The sequence below is a fragment of the Eptatretus burgeri genome, chromosome 4 (assembly GCF_056783735.1).
Source record: "Eptatretus burgeri isolate ZD-2024b chromosome 4, Ebu_testis_v1, whole genome shotgun sequence".
Classification (NCBI taxonomy): Eukaryota; Metazoa; Chordata; class Myxini; order Myxiniformes; family Myxinidae; genus Eptatretus; species Eptatretus burgeri.
Window position 1 is genome coordinate 49647813 of NC_140964.1, and position 14015 is coordinate 49661827.

General features: G+C 45.7%; 1 protein-coding gene across 3 annotated transcripts in view; it reads right to left on the reverse strand.

Moving 5' to 3' along the window:
• The window catches only part of LOC147028012 (beta-1,4 N-acetylgalactosaminyltransferase 1-like), an 83182-nt gene extending 79095 nt beyond the window's left edge, over positions 1–4087 (reverse strand). Inside the window, exon 1 of one of the 3 annotated variants that reach the window (XM_085877934.1) lies at positions 3695–4087. In XM_085877934.1, the coding sequence (XP_085734060.1) occupies positions 3695–3909 (215 nt within the window). In that variant the 5' untranslated portion in view covers positions 3910–4087. The remainder of the gene's footprint in view (positions 1–3694) is intronic. The other 2 variants (XM_085877932.1, XM_085877933.1) reach the window with 2 other exon arrangements.
• Positions 4088–14015: the final 9928 nt, after the last annotated feature.

Below are 14015 nucleotides of genomic sequence, written 5' to 3' on the forward strand. Positions count from 1 at the left end.
TACGAGTGTGAGTCAGTCAGTTTGTCGAAGGCCTACAGTACTGCATTGATTCATACCAATTTTATTCATACCAAGATTCAATAAAACCACCCATCTAACGCATTTTAGAGTTGCTCTCTTTTATCTCTCCCACCTGTCTGATGACCTTATATGCCACCAACCGTTGCCCAAGGAAATTCAATGAAATATGCATTTAAATATTTCCTGCATGACAAATTGGGGAATGTTGGCCTTATGGTTTCGCATGAATTACCGATCATGGGTGTTGCAAAACGCACTTGCACCGCTTTCCCTTCTTTGAATTTCTTTCAATTAATTTTTTTTTTAATACAACAAATCACTACAAACTCAACATAAGATCTTCCCAAAATGTATTATTTGATTGCTCCCAGGAAAAAAAACCCCAGGCAGTGTATAAGCAACATACTCGAGGCCTGAACACGGAGGTGTTATAATAAACTTGTGCAAGGCAAAATGTTTTAAATACCAGGCACAAGTGTAAGCACTATGACAATTAAATTTGCGTTTTTGACAACAAATCACTACATTCAACCTAAGCAAACAATCTTCACAATACATATTACTCAATCACTCTTGGGGGGGGGAGGGAGAAACCCAGGTAGTGTACAAGCACAAGACCCGATCGAGGCCTGGAAACCAATTATCTGGTTTTATCTGGGGTCAACGTTTTTGTCCAAATATAGCCCTCGACCTTCTTCTGGATGAAAGAGGCGGCCATGCAAAGTTTAGTCGCAATGGTTTTGGCACTGTCCGAGTGCATAAAGGAGCAAACAAACAAACTTCTATACATTTTAGATTGCGGTTACACATTTCTTGCTCAATAGTAAATTGTGTTTCATTAATATTATTATCTGTTCATGATGTTGAATGGTGCTTTATTTAGTTTTCTTTGGTGCAACATTGTCATCGTACAAATTTAATGGCCTGCTAGATAATGTACGTCTGTTTGGTGAGTAATGTAACTTACTCTTCAATATTGAGATATTTTGATTTAAACATATTTGAGACATGTTCAGACTTAAATGTTGATGTCTTTTAACTGTCATGTTGGGTTGTAATTATGGAGAGATTGGGACCATACTCTGTGCAGAGCATTTGTGCTGCTTAAGCAGTCTTCTTGGCTATTGGGCACAATCCTGGAAGGGTCGCCACTCCGACACAGTACACCAGCATGCTGCACTCATTTTGCCGACCTCGGAATTAACTCGCCAAGTTAACCCCACCTGGTATTAATTAAACAGCTGAGCGGGATTTGAACTCAGGACCCTTTGATCCTAAGCCCACCCTAACCATTAAGCCAACACCAGGCATAATTATGGAGGTGACGCAATAATGTGTTTACAATGGTAGAAACGCATTGTAATGGCGGCAGGCATAGATATGGCTCTTGGCGAGGTCACAACTGATTGATGACAGGATTTGAGACTTGATGTAAAGTCGCGATGGACTTGTGATCTTGGAAAGATTTATACCAGGTGTATCCGGTGTAACTTGATATAATACATATACACTACATGATGGATATTCATCTTTATTTGTTCACTAAATGGTTTTAAATGCAAGACATGCCATTTTAGGCAATAAGATATTTGGATTTGCAAACCTGTAATTAGTGAATTGCTGGATAATGCTAAAATGCATCGTTTTCTATGCTCACTTAGTGTATTATCTCCCATAAATGTCTCCAGCACATTAATAATGTAAAACTAACATTATAGCATTATCAGATAGCTCATACTGTATATGACATACAGCAACTGTTTTTGATAGTTATGACAATAAGAAATTTTAACTATCTTAAATATGTACTTTCATTGCTGAATTGTAATAGCCATTTCTCAATGTGTATTTTTTTTTTTCTGTGTACTTTGCAGTGCACCGAACTGGCGTCACCATTTTTCATTCTGTATTTAAAAAATACAAACCTTTTTACTTACCTGACTAGTTCTGTGTCATCTGATACCCTTTATCATCAATCTTTGCAGAGCATTGATGGTGCCAAAGCAGTTTCTTGGAAAGGATTATACTGGGAGGTTTGCCATTTCCTTCCCAGCATTAATTGTCCATGATCTATCCTTTGAAAAGCTGAGCACCATGTCAAGAAGCAGCAAGTCCCATTTTTAAAGTCTTTGGTACTATTCTGCCAGGGTTTGAACTGGCAACCCCCAGACTCAAAGCAGACACTCTAACCATTATGCCACAGAGTCTGGTGCTGTTTCTTTTACCCATCCCTTAACTCTATCTTCTATCCAGATCTCGTATTATACACAGGATTCAGGGGCAGGTGACCCAGGCATCCACATGGCTCGAGAGAGGTGGGGGGGCGGGGGGGCGGGGGGGGCGGTCATTTGCTCTTTAAAATCATCCGAGTAAACTTTCCTTACATCATTTGCTCCTTTGTGTCCCATTGACAACATCTTCCTGCCATGACCTGAAACAGTCATTCAACATTCCTTCAATGTGCTTAACTCCTGCTCCTTTGGAAATGCACAAAATTATAAATGTCTCCGATCCTTCCTGTCGAATGAAGAATCTACATATTTAATAGCTTCATCACCAACAAAAACTCCCTGGCCTCATTCTTACCCATCTCTATTGCTGCACTCTCAACATCCTCACCACTGTCTGCCCTTTCTACCCCTCACAAGGTATTCAAAACTTGAACTAGAACAGTACTCTGTGGAGCACGTACCTCCGCCAGGCTGAACAGTATACGTATTGTATCCCACCGAAAGGCTGGTTCTGCATTCGGACCTGAACCAAAATCGAATTTGCTCGTTCTCGTCACCTAATCAACTCGTCCACAATCTTTTGAAATAACATGCTACATATTGTTTTCGCACCAATCTATCAATGGTGAAGAATCACTTTTAAAAAATGAAAAAAAATTCTCATATCCAGCTATTCACCAAAATTGAATCGATTCGTCCTTGTCTAACATCCACCTGTCCACAAAGTTTCGTCCAAATCCATCCATAACCGTTTTGAGATATCGTGCGTTTTTATCGTTTTTAGCCCTTATTTCTCAATGGTGAAGAATCTCTTTAAAAGTTCTCGGATCCGGATCTTCACCAAAATCTAATCATTTCGTTCTCATCACACACCCAACCTGTCCACCAAATTTTATCTGAATCAGTCCAGAAGTTTTTGAGATATCCTGTTCACAGACAGGTAGAGACAGAGAGACAGGTGGGTGAAAACAACCTCCATCCACCTTTGGTGGCGGGGATAACATATTATATGGAGAGAGAAAGCCGAAGACGCGATCTGTCCTGTTTGTACGTGCCCCCCCCGTTTTAACACATTTACTCCACACTATTCCCGAGGGAGGAAGACGTTGTTTGTGTGTTTTGCAATGAGGGGCTCCATAGGAAACACGCATTTCAAATTCGTTTCCTCTTCCTTCCAATCCAAAGACGGGCTCTTGGCTCATTATCATCACAGATCAAAAGGACACGGAAAGGAAAAGACAGACATAAATGACGCAAACGAAATTGTTTGTATAAAATTATTCAACGACAGGAATAAATTACGAAGAACAACAAAAAAAAAAAAAAAAAAAAAAAAACATCGCGCATTTTGCCTTGAAATATGTTCATGCAAATAAGAGGTCAAGCAAATGTATCACATCACCACAGAGCAACGTATAAAAGGAAGCCTGTTCCACACTTACATCGTGACGTCATTATCCGCCAATTGTTGGTGATCCCCACCCATGGTCGAATTAAAACGATAGATCGCGCTCCACGACCGACGAAGATTCACAGTCGAGATGGGTGCGCGTTCTCGCCGCCAAAACATCAGCATAAGCAACACCCCGGACAGACAGATGATCACGACAGAAACGAAAGACTTGCGCATCATCGAGAGCCGCCCGACGATCGCCATGCACTCGGCGTTCACAGCAAAGCCGACCACCACAGTCAATGTGGACACCAATTTAACGTATTCCTTTCGACAAGAGGCGCAAATTTATTTTATTTATCCCAACTGCTCGTCAAGGAAAACAAAGTCATTCGCTTTCCGAGTCAAGAAAAGCGAGCAAAATCATCCTTATGAAGCAAACACTACACGCTACTCATACACCGTCTGAGTCATCGGGGGTGTGGTCCGTTACCAATGAAGGTGTGGAGTGCAGCTCGCTAAGTGGATTAATGCCTCAAGCAAGAACTCCAACATAATAGTTCATAAAAAAAAAAACGGCTGACTTGGCAAACGACAGCAAGCTTGTTGGGCATGGCGTGCACTCCCAGGAGGGACCAGAGAACTGGAGAAAATGTACAGCGAAGATAAAACGGAGCGAAAACGGGTAATAACGAGAAAAAGCAATGACAGATTGCAGACCCTCGCCTGCAGGACTTGTTTTGCGGATCAAATAAATGCAACGATGAACAAAATGAAACGTCGTTGATCGCAAATGAAGGGTCTAAATGGTCTAGTTGTAAAAGAGTAAAGGTCTAAAAAGTTGTCAAGGTCTAAAGGTTGAAAGTTCTAAAGCTCGAAAGATCTGAAAAGGTTTAGATGGGTCTTAAAGGGTCGAAATGGTCTAAAGGGTCTTAAAACGTCTGAAAGGGCTCTAAAAGTCAAAGGGGTCGAAAGGGTCTTCATGGTTCTAAAGGGTCGAATGCGATATATGGAGTCTAAAGGGTGTAACGGGGTCTTAGGTGTCGAAAGGGGTTTATAGGTTCTGCAGGATGTTAGGGTTCCAAAAGTAAAGGTTCCAATCCATCCTGGATTACCTTGAAACAGGGATCATCATAACCCTGTTTGTTTTTTTTGTATACATTGTGAATGCTCGTATGAGAGCAAACACACAACACACAGCAAACGGGAGGGGGGGGCATGAGACAAGAGGGGAGTGGGAAGGATAACACAGTGGGGAACAGAGACATTAGGAGATCTGTGGAAGGGAGAGGGATGGGGTGGGGAACATGGGGTATACTGTTGTGGTGCCGGGTCTCAGTGGCGAGCATGACCGCTAGGGGGAGAAGTAGAGTCGGCTCCACCGAACACCCTGAATTTAGGTCGTACCTTTCAAATAAATCTGTAAGGTCACGGGTCCCTTATCGGACCAAAGATCGCCAACAGGTCAACCACGTGGGGTAGGGTCAATTGCCAATTTCAATATACCTAAATACCCACGCAGTCTAACTACCGGGGAACTACACCCTCGGCCAACTCTGTCCGATCCGAGAACAGCACAGACTGAGAACAGCACAGACCTCCTCACACACACCCACTCTTCTCTTCACCCCCCCCCCCCACCGACGCAACTCGCCTCCGGATTGGCCGGTGGGTTGTCAGGCGACTCGTGACGGCCTCCCGATTGGCTGCGGGGCGCGTGTGGTGCTCGCCCTTCGCTTATTGGCTGGAGGAAATACTCTCTGCCCCTCCTCGGAGTGGAGCTTCGACCAGAGTCGACGAAGGCTCCGACCACGTCCTCAGCCAAAAACACGTGCGTATTAGCGACCGGTCCAGTGCAGAAAGGTGGCCTTGTTGTAGTGGAGGTAGTAGTAGTAGCTGTACTTGTTGTTGGTGGTGGTGTAAAAATCCTATATATAAAATAACTTTGTAGCACACGTACACTTAATTACCCACAAAACAAGCGACGGGACCCTACCGAGAAACACATACTTACCGATATAACTGATCTATTGGACCTGCCTGTTGTGTGCAGTAAGCTTCCAAATTCGTAACAATACAAGATGGACAGTACAGGGACTTTCAGGAAGGAAAGCAGGGAATTTGAAGGAGGTGGGTTTGGGGTGGATTAACGGAGGGTAGAAAAGATCGAGGTTTTGGATGGGGACGACAAGAGGTGGTGGTGAACACCTGTTTTGAAGACCTGGAGGGAAGAATGGGATTGAAGGAATGAGGGAGTTTATTCCAAAGGCGGGAAAAAAGAGAAATGAAAGAGTGAAGGTGAGCAGTGATTCGTGATTTTGGCAGTTTTACTGGAAGGGGGTTGTTGGCGAACCTTGAGCGCCTTGTGGAAATATGGTGGGGACAAATCACAGACACAGCAGGGGAGGTGAGACCGGAGAGGAGACGGTAGAAGACAGACAGACCACCGACCTGCCTGCGGTGAGACAGTGAGAGGCCCAAATACTCAGCCTCATCGCGGGAGATGCCAATGATCATAAATGTCTTGGTTTCCACAGCGTGAAGCCGAGAAAGGTGGGAGGCAGGAGCACCAGCATGAGGGGAGAGCAGTACTCCATCAGGCTGCGGTCAAAAGCTTTGTATGTGGTCAGGAGCTCAGGTGGGCAGATGAAGGACTTTGCATGACGAAGGATTCCCAATCGGCGACTGGCTTCGGAGGCCAGGTTGGAAATGTGGCTTTCCCAGGAAAGATCATGGCAGATAGTGAGACCCAGAAGCTTGAAAGAAAGGACTTCTTCCAGAGGATTGTTGAGAAAGTAGATGGGTGAGGGGGGGGCGGTTCCAAACGGTCCTTTCGGAGAGATATTGTGAGTGTGAGATTGTCCAGACTGAACGACATGTTTGACGTTTAGACCAGTTTGTGATTTTACCCAGATCTGCAGTGAGCGAAGAAGCTGCTGCTTGCTGGTCTGAGGGATGACAGATGGTACGACAGAGGGTCATGTCATCAGCAAAGAGATAAAGAGGGTTTTCCAGAGAGTCGGAGAGAGCTCATTGATGAAAACCAGAAAAAGAACAGGGCCCAGAATGCTGTCTTGAGGAACTCCAGTCTGGACAGGAAGAGATGAGACAACTCCATTTAGGGCCACATACTTACTGTGACAGGAGAGGAAGTCTGTGAGCCATGAGTGGGGACGGCTTTGGATACCATAGGAAGAGAGTTTGTTGAGCAGGGCAGGGTGCCAGATCATATGGAAAGCACGCGATATGTCTTGCGAGATTTCTCTGATTTCATGTCTGGCATTGGCAGAATCAGCATATCCACGGTAGAGTGACCTGGTCTGAAACAAAATTGATGATCGGAAATCAAGCCATTGGAGAAGAGGAAGGATTTAATGTCTGAAGCGATGATGGATTCCATAACCTTGCTGATGATTGGGAGAAGGCTGATTGGTCTGTAGTTGCAAGTGTCTGTTTTTGCACCTTTTTTATGCAGGGCGGTAATGTTTTCTGATTTCCAATCAGATGGCAGATGACCTTGAACAAATGAGAGGGTGAATAGAACAGAGAGAGGGTGAGCAAGAGCAGAGGAGCAGGTTTTTACGACACGTGGGCTGATACCATATGGACCCTTCAAGGATTACCATTAGAACGGATCTTCTTCTCTCTGGGATTAACATCTCTCTTCAAGACTGGTATTGCATACCTACTGCCCTTGAAGATAACAGCCTGGATATTCTTCCACAGAAACCTGCTCTTGCTTATGCACAAATTCATCCCACCTCGTCTTCAATTATCCCAAGCTTCTTCCCACCCATGATACCCTGAATCCTGTGGTAAGGCAGTTGCTCTGAAACAACTTGCCTTCTCTTCCTATAAGGCTTATCTGACCGTAGGCAATCTCAGTGCATTCCAAAAAGTTTGCAACAAGTGTGTGTCCACTCTCAGGAGAGCCAGAAAACAAAATCTGTCCAACCTCAATAATGAACTTTCAAACTTGTCTTCCTCCTCTAAAATCTGGTAGCAACTTGTTAAGTCTGTCTCTGGAGTATGCTACCCTTCCATACCTACCCTTACTTCAAATATCATCACAGCCGACTCCGCTCCTGAGGAGGCTGAACACCTCAATTCTGTATTTGCTTCCAAATCTTGTGGCCCCAACCCACCAGTCCAGTTACTTATCCTTCCCTGCCATAGCCAACTGCTCCTGCACTCTGTGTCTTTTGCACCTGAGCAAGTGGAGAAGGTTCTCTCAACCCTCGAATCTGACTGTGCTCCTGGACCGGACAACATCATCTGACGTGCCTTAAAATCTTGCTCTGTCTCTCTCTCTGTCTGTCTCTCTCTCTCTCTCTCTCTCTCTCTCTCTCTCTCTCTCTCTCTCTCACTCTCACTCTCACTCTCACTCTCACTCTCACTCTCACTCTCACTCTCACTCTCACTCTCAATCTCACTCTCACTCTCACTCTCACTCTCACTCTCACTCTCACTCTCACTCTCACTCTCACTCTCACTCTCTCACCTGTCTCTCTCTCTCACCTCTCTCTCTCACCTCTCACCTCTCACCTCTCACCTCTCACCTCTCACCTCTCACCTCTCACCTCTCACCTCTCACCTCTCACCTCTCACCTCTCACCTCTCTCTCTCTCTCTCTCTCTCTCTCTCTCTCTCTCTCTCTCTCTCTCTCTCTCTCTTCCACCTCTCTCTCTCTCTCTCTCTCTCTCTCTCTCTCTCTCTCTCTCTCTCTCTCTCTCTCACCTCTCTCTCTCTCTCACCTCTCTCTCTCTCACCTCTCTCTCTCACCTCTCTCTCTCTCTCTCTCTCTCTCTCTCTCTCTCTCTCTCTCTCTCTCTCTCACCTCTCTCTCACCTCTCTCTCTCTCTCTCTCTCTCTCTCTCTCTCTCTCTCTCTCTCTCTCTCTCTCTCACCTCTCTCTCTCTCTCTCTCTCTCTCTCTCTCTCTCTCTCTCTCTCTCTCTCTCTCTCTCTCTCTCTCTCTCTCTCTCTCTCTCTCTCTCTCTCTCTCTCTCTCTCTCTCTCTCTCTCTCTCTCTCTCTCTCTCTCTCTCTCTCTCTCTCTCTCTCTCTCTCTCTCTCTCTCTCTCTCTCTCTCTCTCTCTCTCTCTCTCTCTCTCTCTCTCTCTCTCTCTCTCTCACCTCTCTCTCTCTCTCACCTCTCTCTCTCTCTCTCTCTCTCTCTCTCTCTCTCTCTCTCTCTCTCTCTCTCTCTCTCTCTCTCTCTCTCTCTCTCTCTCTCTCTCTCTCTCTCTCTCTCTCTCTCTCTCTTTCACCTCTCTCTCTCTCTCTCTCTCTCTCTCTCTCTCTCTCTCTCTCTCTCTCTCTCTCTCTCTCTCTCTCTCTCTCTCTCTCTCTCTCTCTCTCTCTCTCTCTCTCTCTCGCCCCCTGCTGGTCGTTGGTGAGTCGTGCATGGGTGTGGCGTCATGGCGGCTCTGTGTGTGCAGCTGTGAGTACTGCGCTGTGTTCGTGTTGTTCCTGTCCCTATTTCGTTTCCCTCTGTGTCCCCGTACGTGTTTGTGGAGTTTTTTTTCCCTGTTTCCCTTCCTGCTGAGACGAGAGAGAGAAGGAGAGCGCGCACGGTCGGTGCTTTGTGGGTTTTCCTTGAAACCTTCGGGTTTCTGGGCCTACTTTTTCATCTGCCTTGTTTTCATAGACCCGCCGTTTATCGGTGGTTTAGCTTCTTCCTTATACTCTTCCTTTCCCTTATACTTCATTTGATCCCACTTGCTGGTTGCTTGTGACGGTTTTCCTTTGTTAAACTTAAACTTCTCTTCTTTTGCTTTCAGCTATGGCAAACGGACGTTTTCACAATAGTGTGTACGAGTCACTCACTCGGAAAAATGGAGTGACAATTACTCCACCTGATGGAGTTAGTGTTGAGAACGTGGTGATGGCTCTGGGAAAGCTCGTAGGAATCGAGAATGTTCTCGCTGCTTCGAAAATGAGCCAACGTGTCGTGGTTTTCTTGTCGGAGGAGCGACACGTGGCTCAGGCGGTCGAAACCGGTCTATCCGTACCGCCGGACGTCTTCGTTAACGTTAGTTATCTCGATACGATGGCGGTAAAATTAACACTGTCCAACATCCCGCCCTTCTTCTCGAGTGAGGAGATTGTAGCTGCATTAAGCGTTTTTGGCACAGTTGTATCACGAATCTCCATGATTCCACTTCGTCTGCGCTCTGACGCTTCGGTTCGCCACATCATGTCGTTCCGACGTCATTGCTATATCATTCTAAAAAACAACGCTCAATCGCTCAATGCAGTTATGACTTTAAAAATAAAAACCGCAATTACCAGATTTATATCGCAACGGAGACCACAACTTGTTTTATCTGTGGTGAATCGGGACATTTAAAAAGCGATTGCCCCAAGAATATATTAAGTGGCATATCTAGTGTGGTCGAACCCATTGAGACGAATAGTGGTATATCTAGAGTTGGGAACGTTGGTGACGCTTCAAACTCGAACAATCTGCCTGGGCCGTCGAGAGTGGAGGTAAATCCCCCCCTGACAGATGACGAAAGCTTCACCGTTGTTCCTTCAAAAAGGAAACATAAATTGAAGCATCTAAATGATAACAATAGTCAAGATGTGACGGCGAGCTGTGCAAAAAAGATGGCGCCGGCTGCCGAGAATAATGACTCGTGTTTGGAAGCAACAATAGATGCTCTTTTTAAAACGAAAAATCGATTTGATGTAATTGCTCCAGAGGATGATGACTTTTTTGTCGGTGGGGTTGGTGAACATGAGGAGGAGATTGGTTTTGTGCAGCAGGGAGCACACGTGACCACTCCCATAGTCACAGGCACCTTGGATATTAACACCGAATCCACTGTAACCCCCCCTCCCTGTAAAGACCAACAGTGAAATGTGTACCGTTTCTCAGTCACCAATTACTCCAAACCTGGTTGAATCAGGGTGTAAAGCTTCAACTAGTGAAACACCAGGTTCATCTCAAGCGGAATATAACGTTCCTTCCATTAGTATTCTTCCTCCTCCCCGTTTTCTTCACCCTCCCACTCCTCCTCCTCCTCCCCCTCCCACTTCTAATCTTCTTCCTCTTCCCACCCCTCCACCTCCCCTACTCCACCTCCCCCACTCCACCTCCCCCCACTCCACCTCCCCCTACTCCACCTCCCCCACTCCTCCTCACGCCACTCCTCCTCCCCCACTCCACCTCCCCCTACTCCACCTCCCCCACTCCTCCTCCCCCACTCCTCCTCCCCCCACTCCTCCTCCCTCCACTCTTCCTTCCCCGACTCCTCCGACTCCTTCTCCCCCTTTGGAAGCGGAATGTGAGGCTTCCCTTATTAAACCATCAGCTCCATCTTTGGAGCATAACGATAATGTAATGGACACCAATCAGTACTCGGATTATGATTCGGACGGGGACTCATCACTTGGTTCTTGTGGCAGTGCTGAAGCATGGAATGATCCAGTTTCCCAAGATTCGGAGAGTGTTACCAGTGTTCCACCTGCCGATATCATAAAGTTTCTTCATGACACCTTTCGCAAGAAACATGTTAAAATTAAAAACTTTTTCCCTGACTTATCCGGCTTTATAATCTCTGCGAAGCTTTTGCTCCTCAAAGCCGGACAGCTTGGTGTGACGGAATCACAAGTGTATCGACTCCGGAAATGCATCCTCAAAGCAAAGAATGAGCTGCAGACACAGAGAGACTAAGTTTTTGACACACCCTAACTCTATGTTAGCCTATGGCCTTCTCTATAGCGAGTTTAAATATTAATGGGGGACGCTCCTCCATCCGTAAAGCAGAAGTTAAACAGTTTGTTGAGACAAATCACATTGATGTTTTGCTTTTGCAAGAAACAAGATGCAGCTCCTCTTGTGCAAGTGAATGGCAAAGGACAATGAGGGGAAAATGGTTTTTTAGTAGTCTGGAACACCCAAGGGCTGGGGTGGCTGTTTATATACAACCTTCCTTTTGCAGTCCCAGTGTTGTTTTTAATGACATTATCAAAGGGTATTTGATTTCACTCATCTTCACACATAATGGCTTTAAACACACCGTACTGAATGTCTACGCACCTAGCGATAGCACGGAGAGACTCGCCTTTTACACACACTTAGAAACGTCTCTTGTACACATTGATTTTGATGGCCTTGTCTGCTTGGGTGGAGATTTTAACTGCACGATGGACCCCGCCATTGATCGTAATGGAGAGGAGCCGCACCCAGCAAGCGCAGCGCCTTTGTTGAGAGCCTTGTCCAAGTTTTCCCTGGTTGATGTGTGGAGAATCCGCAATCTTTCTCTCCGCCAATACACGTGGAGTCGGTGTTCAAAAGGCCACCTATCACTTGCAAGATTGGACCGTTTCTACATCAACAGTACCTTTTTAAATGTTGTGAGCAATATGGACATTATTCCGAGCGGCTTCTCAGACCATCACATGGTCGCACTTCGTATTCACCAACCAGTTCGGAATCGTGGTGCTGCCTACTGGACCTTCAACGCAAGCCTTTTGGATGACCAACTGTTTGTCGATGCCTTTGGTGTGTTCTGGAGAGCCTTGCTCCAACGTAAAACTCCCTTCCCCTGCCTTGGAAAATGGTGGGACAACGTCAAAGTGCAAATAAGATCCTTTTGCCAACAATATGGAGCCTACCACACCAAATATGACTCTGCCCTTCAATCCTTGCTTGCCAAAGAAATATGAAATTTGCAGATCAACCTCTTGGCCTCAAATCATGAAAGAACCAACCTCTTGCTGGCGAAGAAAAAAGCTCTTCTTGCTGGACTTTGTGCAAAGCAAGCCAGAGGAGCACTGATTCGTCTCCGACTGGAGAATTTGTGCTACCTGGACACCTCCTCTAAGTTCTTTTTTGGACTGGAAGATCAAACAAAGAGAAGTCAGCAGATAACTTCAGTAAGGACAAAGGAAGGAAGAATAACACACAATCAAAAAGATGTCAGAGCCTCACTCAGACACTACTTTACTGAACTTTATCGTGCTCCGAAAATCGACAACAAAATGGTAACAGTGCTGACTTCTTCCTTACCTCCCTTGTCAAAATCTGCAGTTCTACAAATGGACAAGGAAGTAACTTTGGAGGAACTCCAAGCTGCTCTTCAAACTCTACCCTCGGGTAAGGCCTCCGGCCTGGATGGAATTCCTGCGGAATTTTATAAAACCTTTTGGGACCTCCTCGGACCAGAACTACTTGAGGTTATAATCGACGGTCGACGATCAGGCTCACTGCCATTAAGCTGCCGGAGGGCTGTCCTCGCCCTTATCCCCAAAAAGGAGACCTTCAGCAACCACACAACTGGCGTCCCATCTCATTACTCTGTGCAGACTACAAAATATTTTCCAAGGCCCTTGCCAACCGCCTTAAAGCCATAATCGAGGAGATCGTACACCCAGATCAGTCTTACTGTGTCCCGAAGAGGACAATTCATGACAGTATCTTTATTGTGCGTGATATAATTGACATCTGTTCTCTTGAGCAAAGGAATGTCGGGTTGGTGTTCTTAGATCAAGAAAAGGCCTTTGATACCATTGATCATTTTTATCTTTTCTCTGTTTTACGGGGGTTTGGTTTTGGGGAAAATTTTATCTCTCATGTGCAGTTACTGTATAACAACACTTTTAGTCTCTTAAAGGTTAACAACATTTTATGTCCCCCTTTCCCGGTTAATAGAGGCATTTGTCAAGGGTGCCCTCTTTCTGGCCTCCTGTACTCTCTTGCGATTGAGCCTTTGCTCGTTCGGTTGCGTGCACGTCTTCTTGGTTTCCTTCCTCAACCAATGGCGAACCCGTTTAAAGTGATTGCTTATGCAGATGATCTTTGTGCAATCGTTCGCTCGAATGAGGACGTCTCAGCCTTGGTCCGTTGCATTCATGAATTTGGTTTGGCAAGTTCCACAAAAGTGAACTGGGGAAAAAGCAGAGCTCTCCATCTTGGTCCACAAAATGGCGCCATTCCTCCGACTCTTCCCGAGAAACTTAAATGGGAAAGGGATGGAATTCTTTACCTAGGCGTCTTTCTTGGAACTGAGAACTTCATTTTAAAAAACTGGGAATCTCTAGTAATTAAAACTGAGAGACGTTTACGAAAGTGGAAGGGCTTACTTTGTCAACTCTCCTATCGGGGCCGAACCCTTGTTATCAACAACCTTGCAGCATCAATGCTTTGGCACGTTTTTATAGCACTGCAGCCCCCAGATTTGTTTCTTAAAAAATTACAATCAATTCTTATTGACTTCTTTTGGGGAGGAAAGCATTGGCTCCAACCTGGTGTGTTAAACCTGCCTGTTGCTGAAGGAGGACAGGGGCTGATTGCTATTACCAGCAAGGTGATGGCTTTTCGCCTCCTTTCGCTTCGCAGACTGCTGTACACGGACGTCTCGTG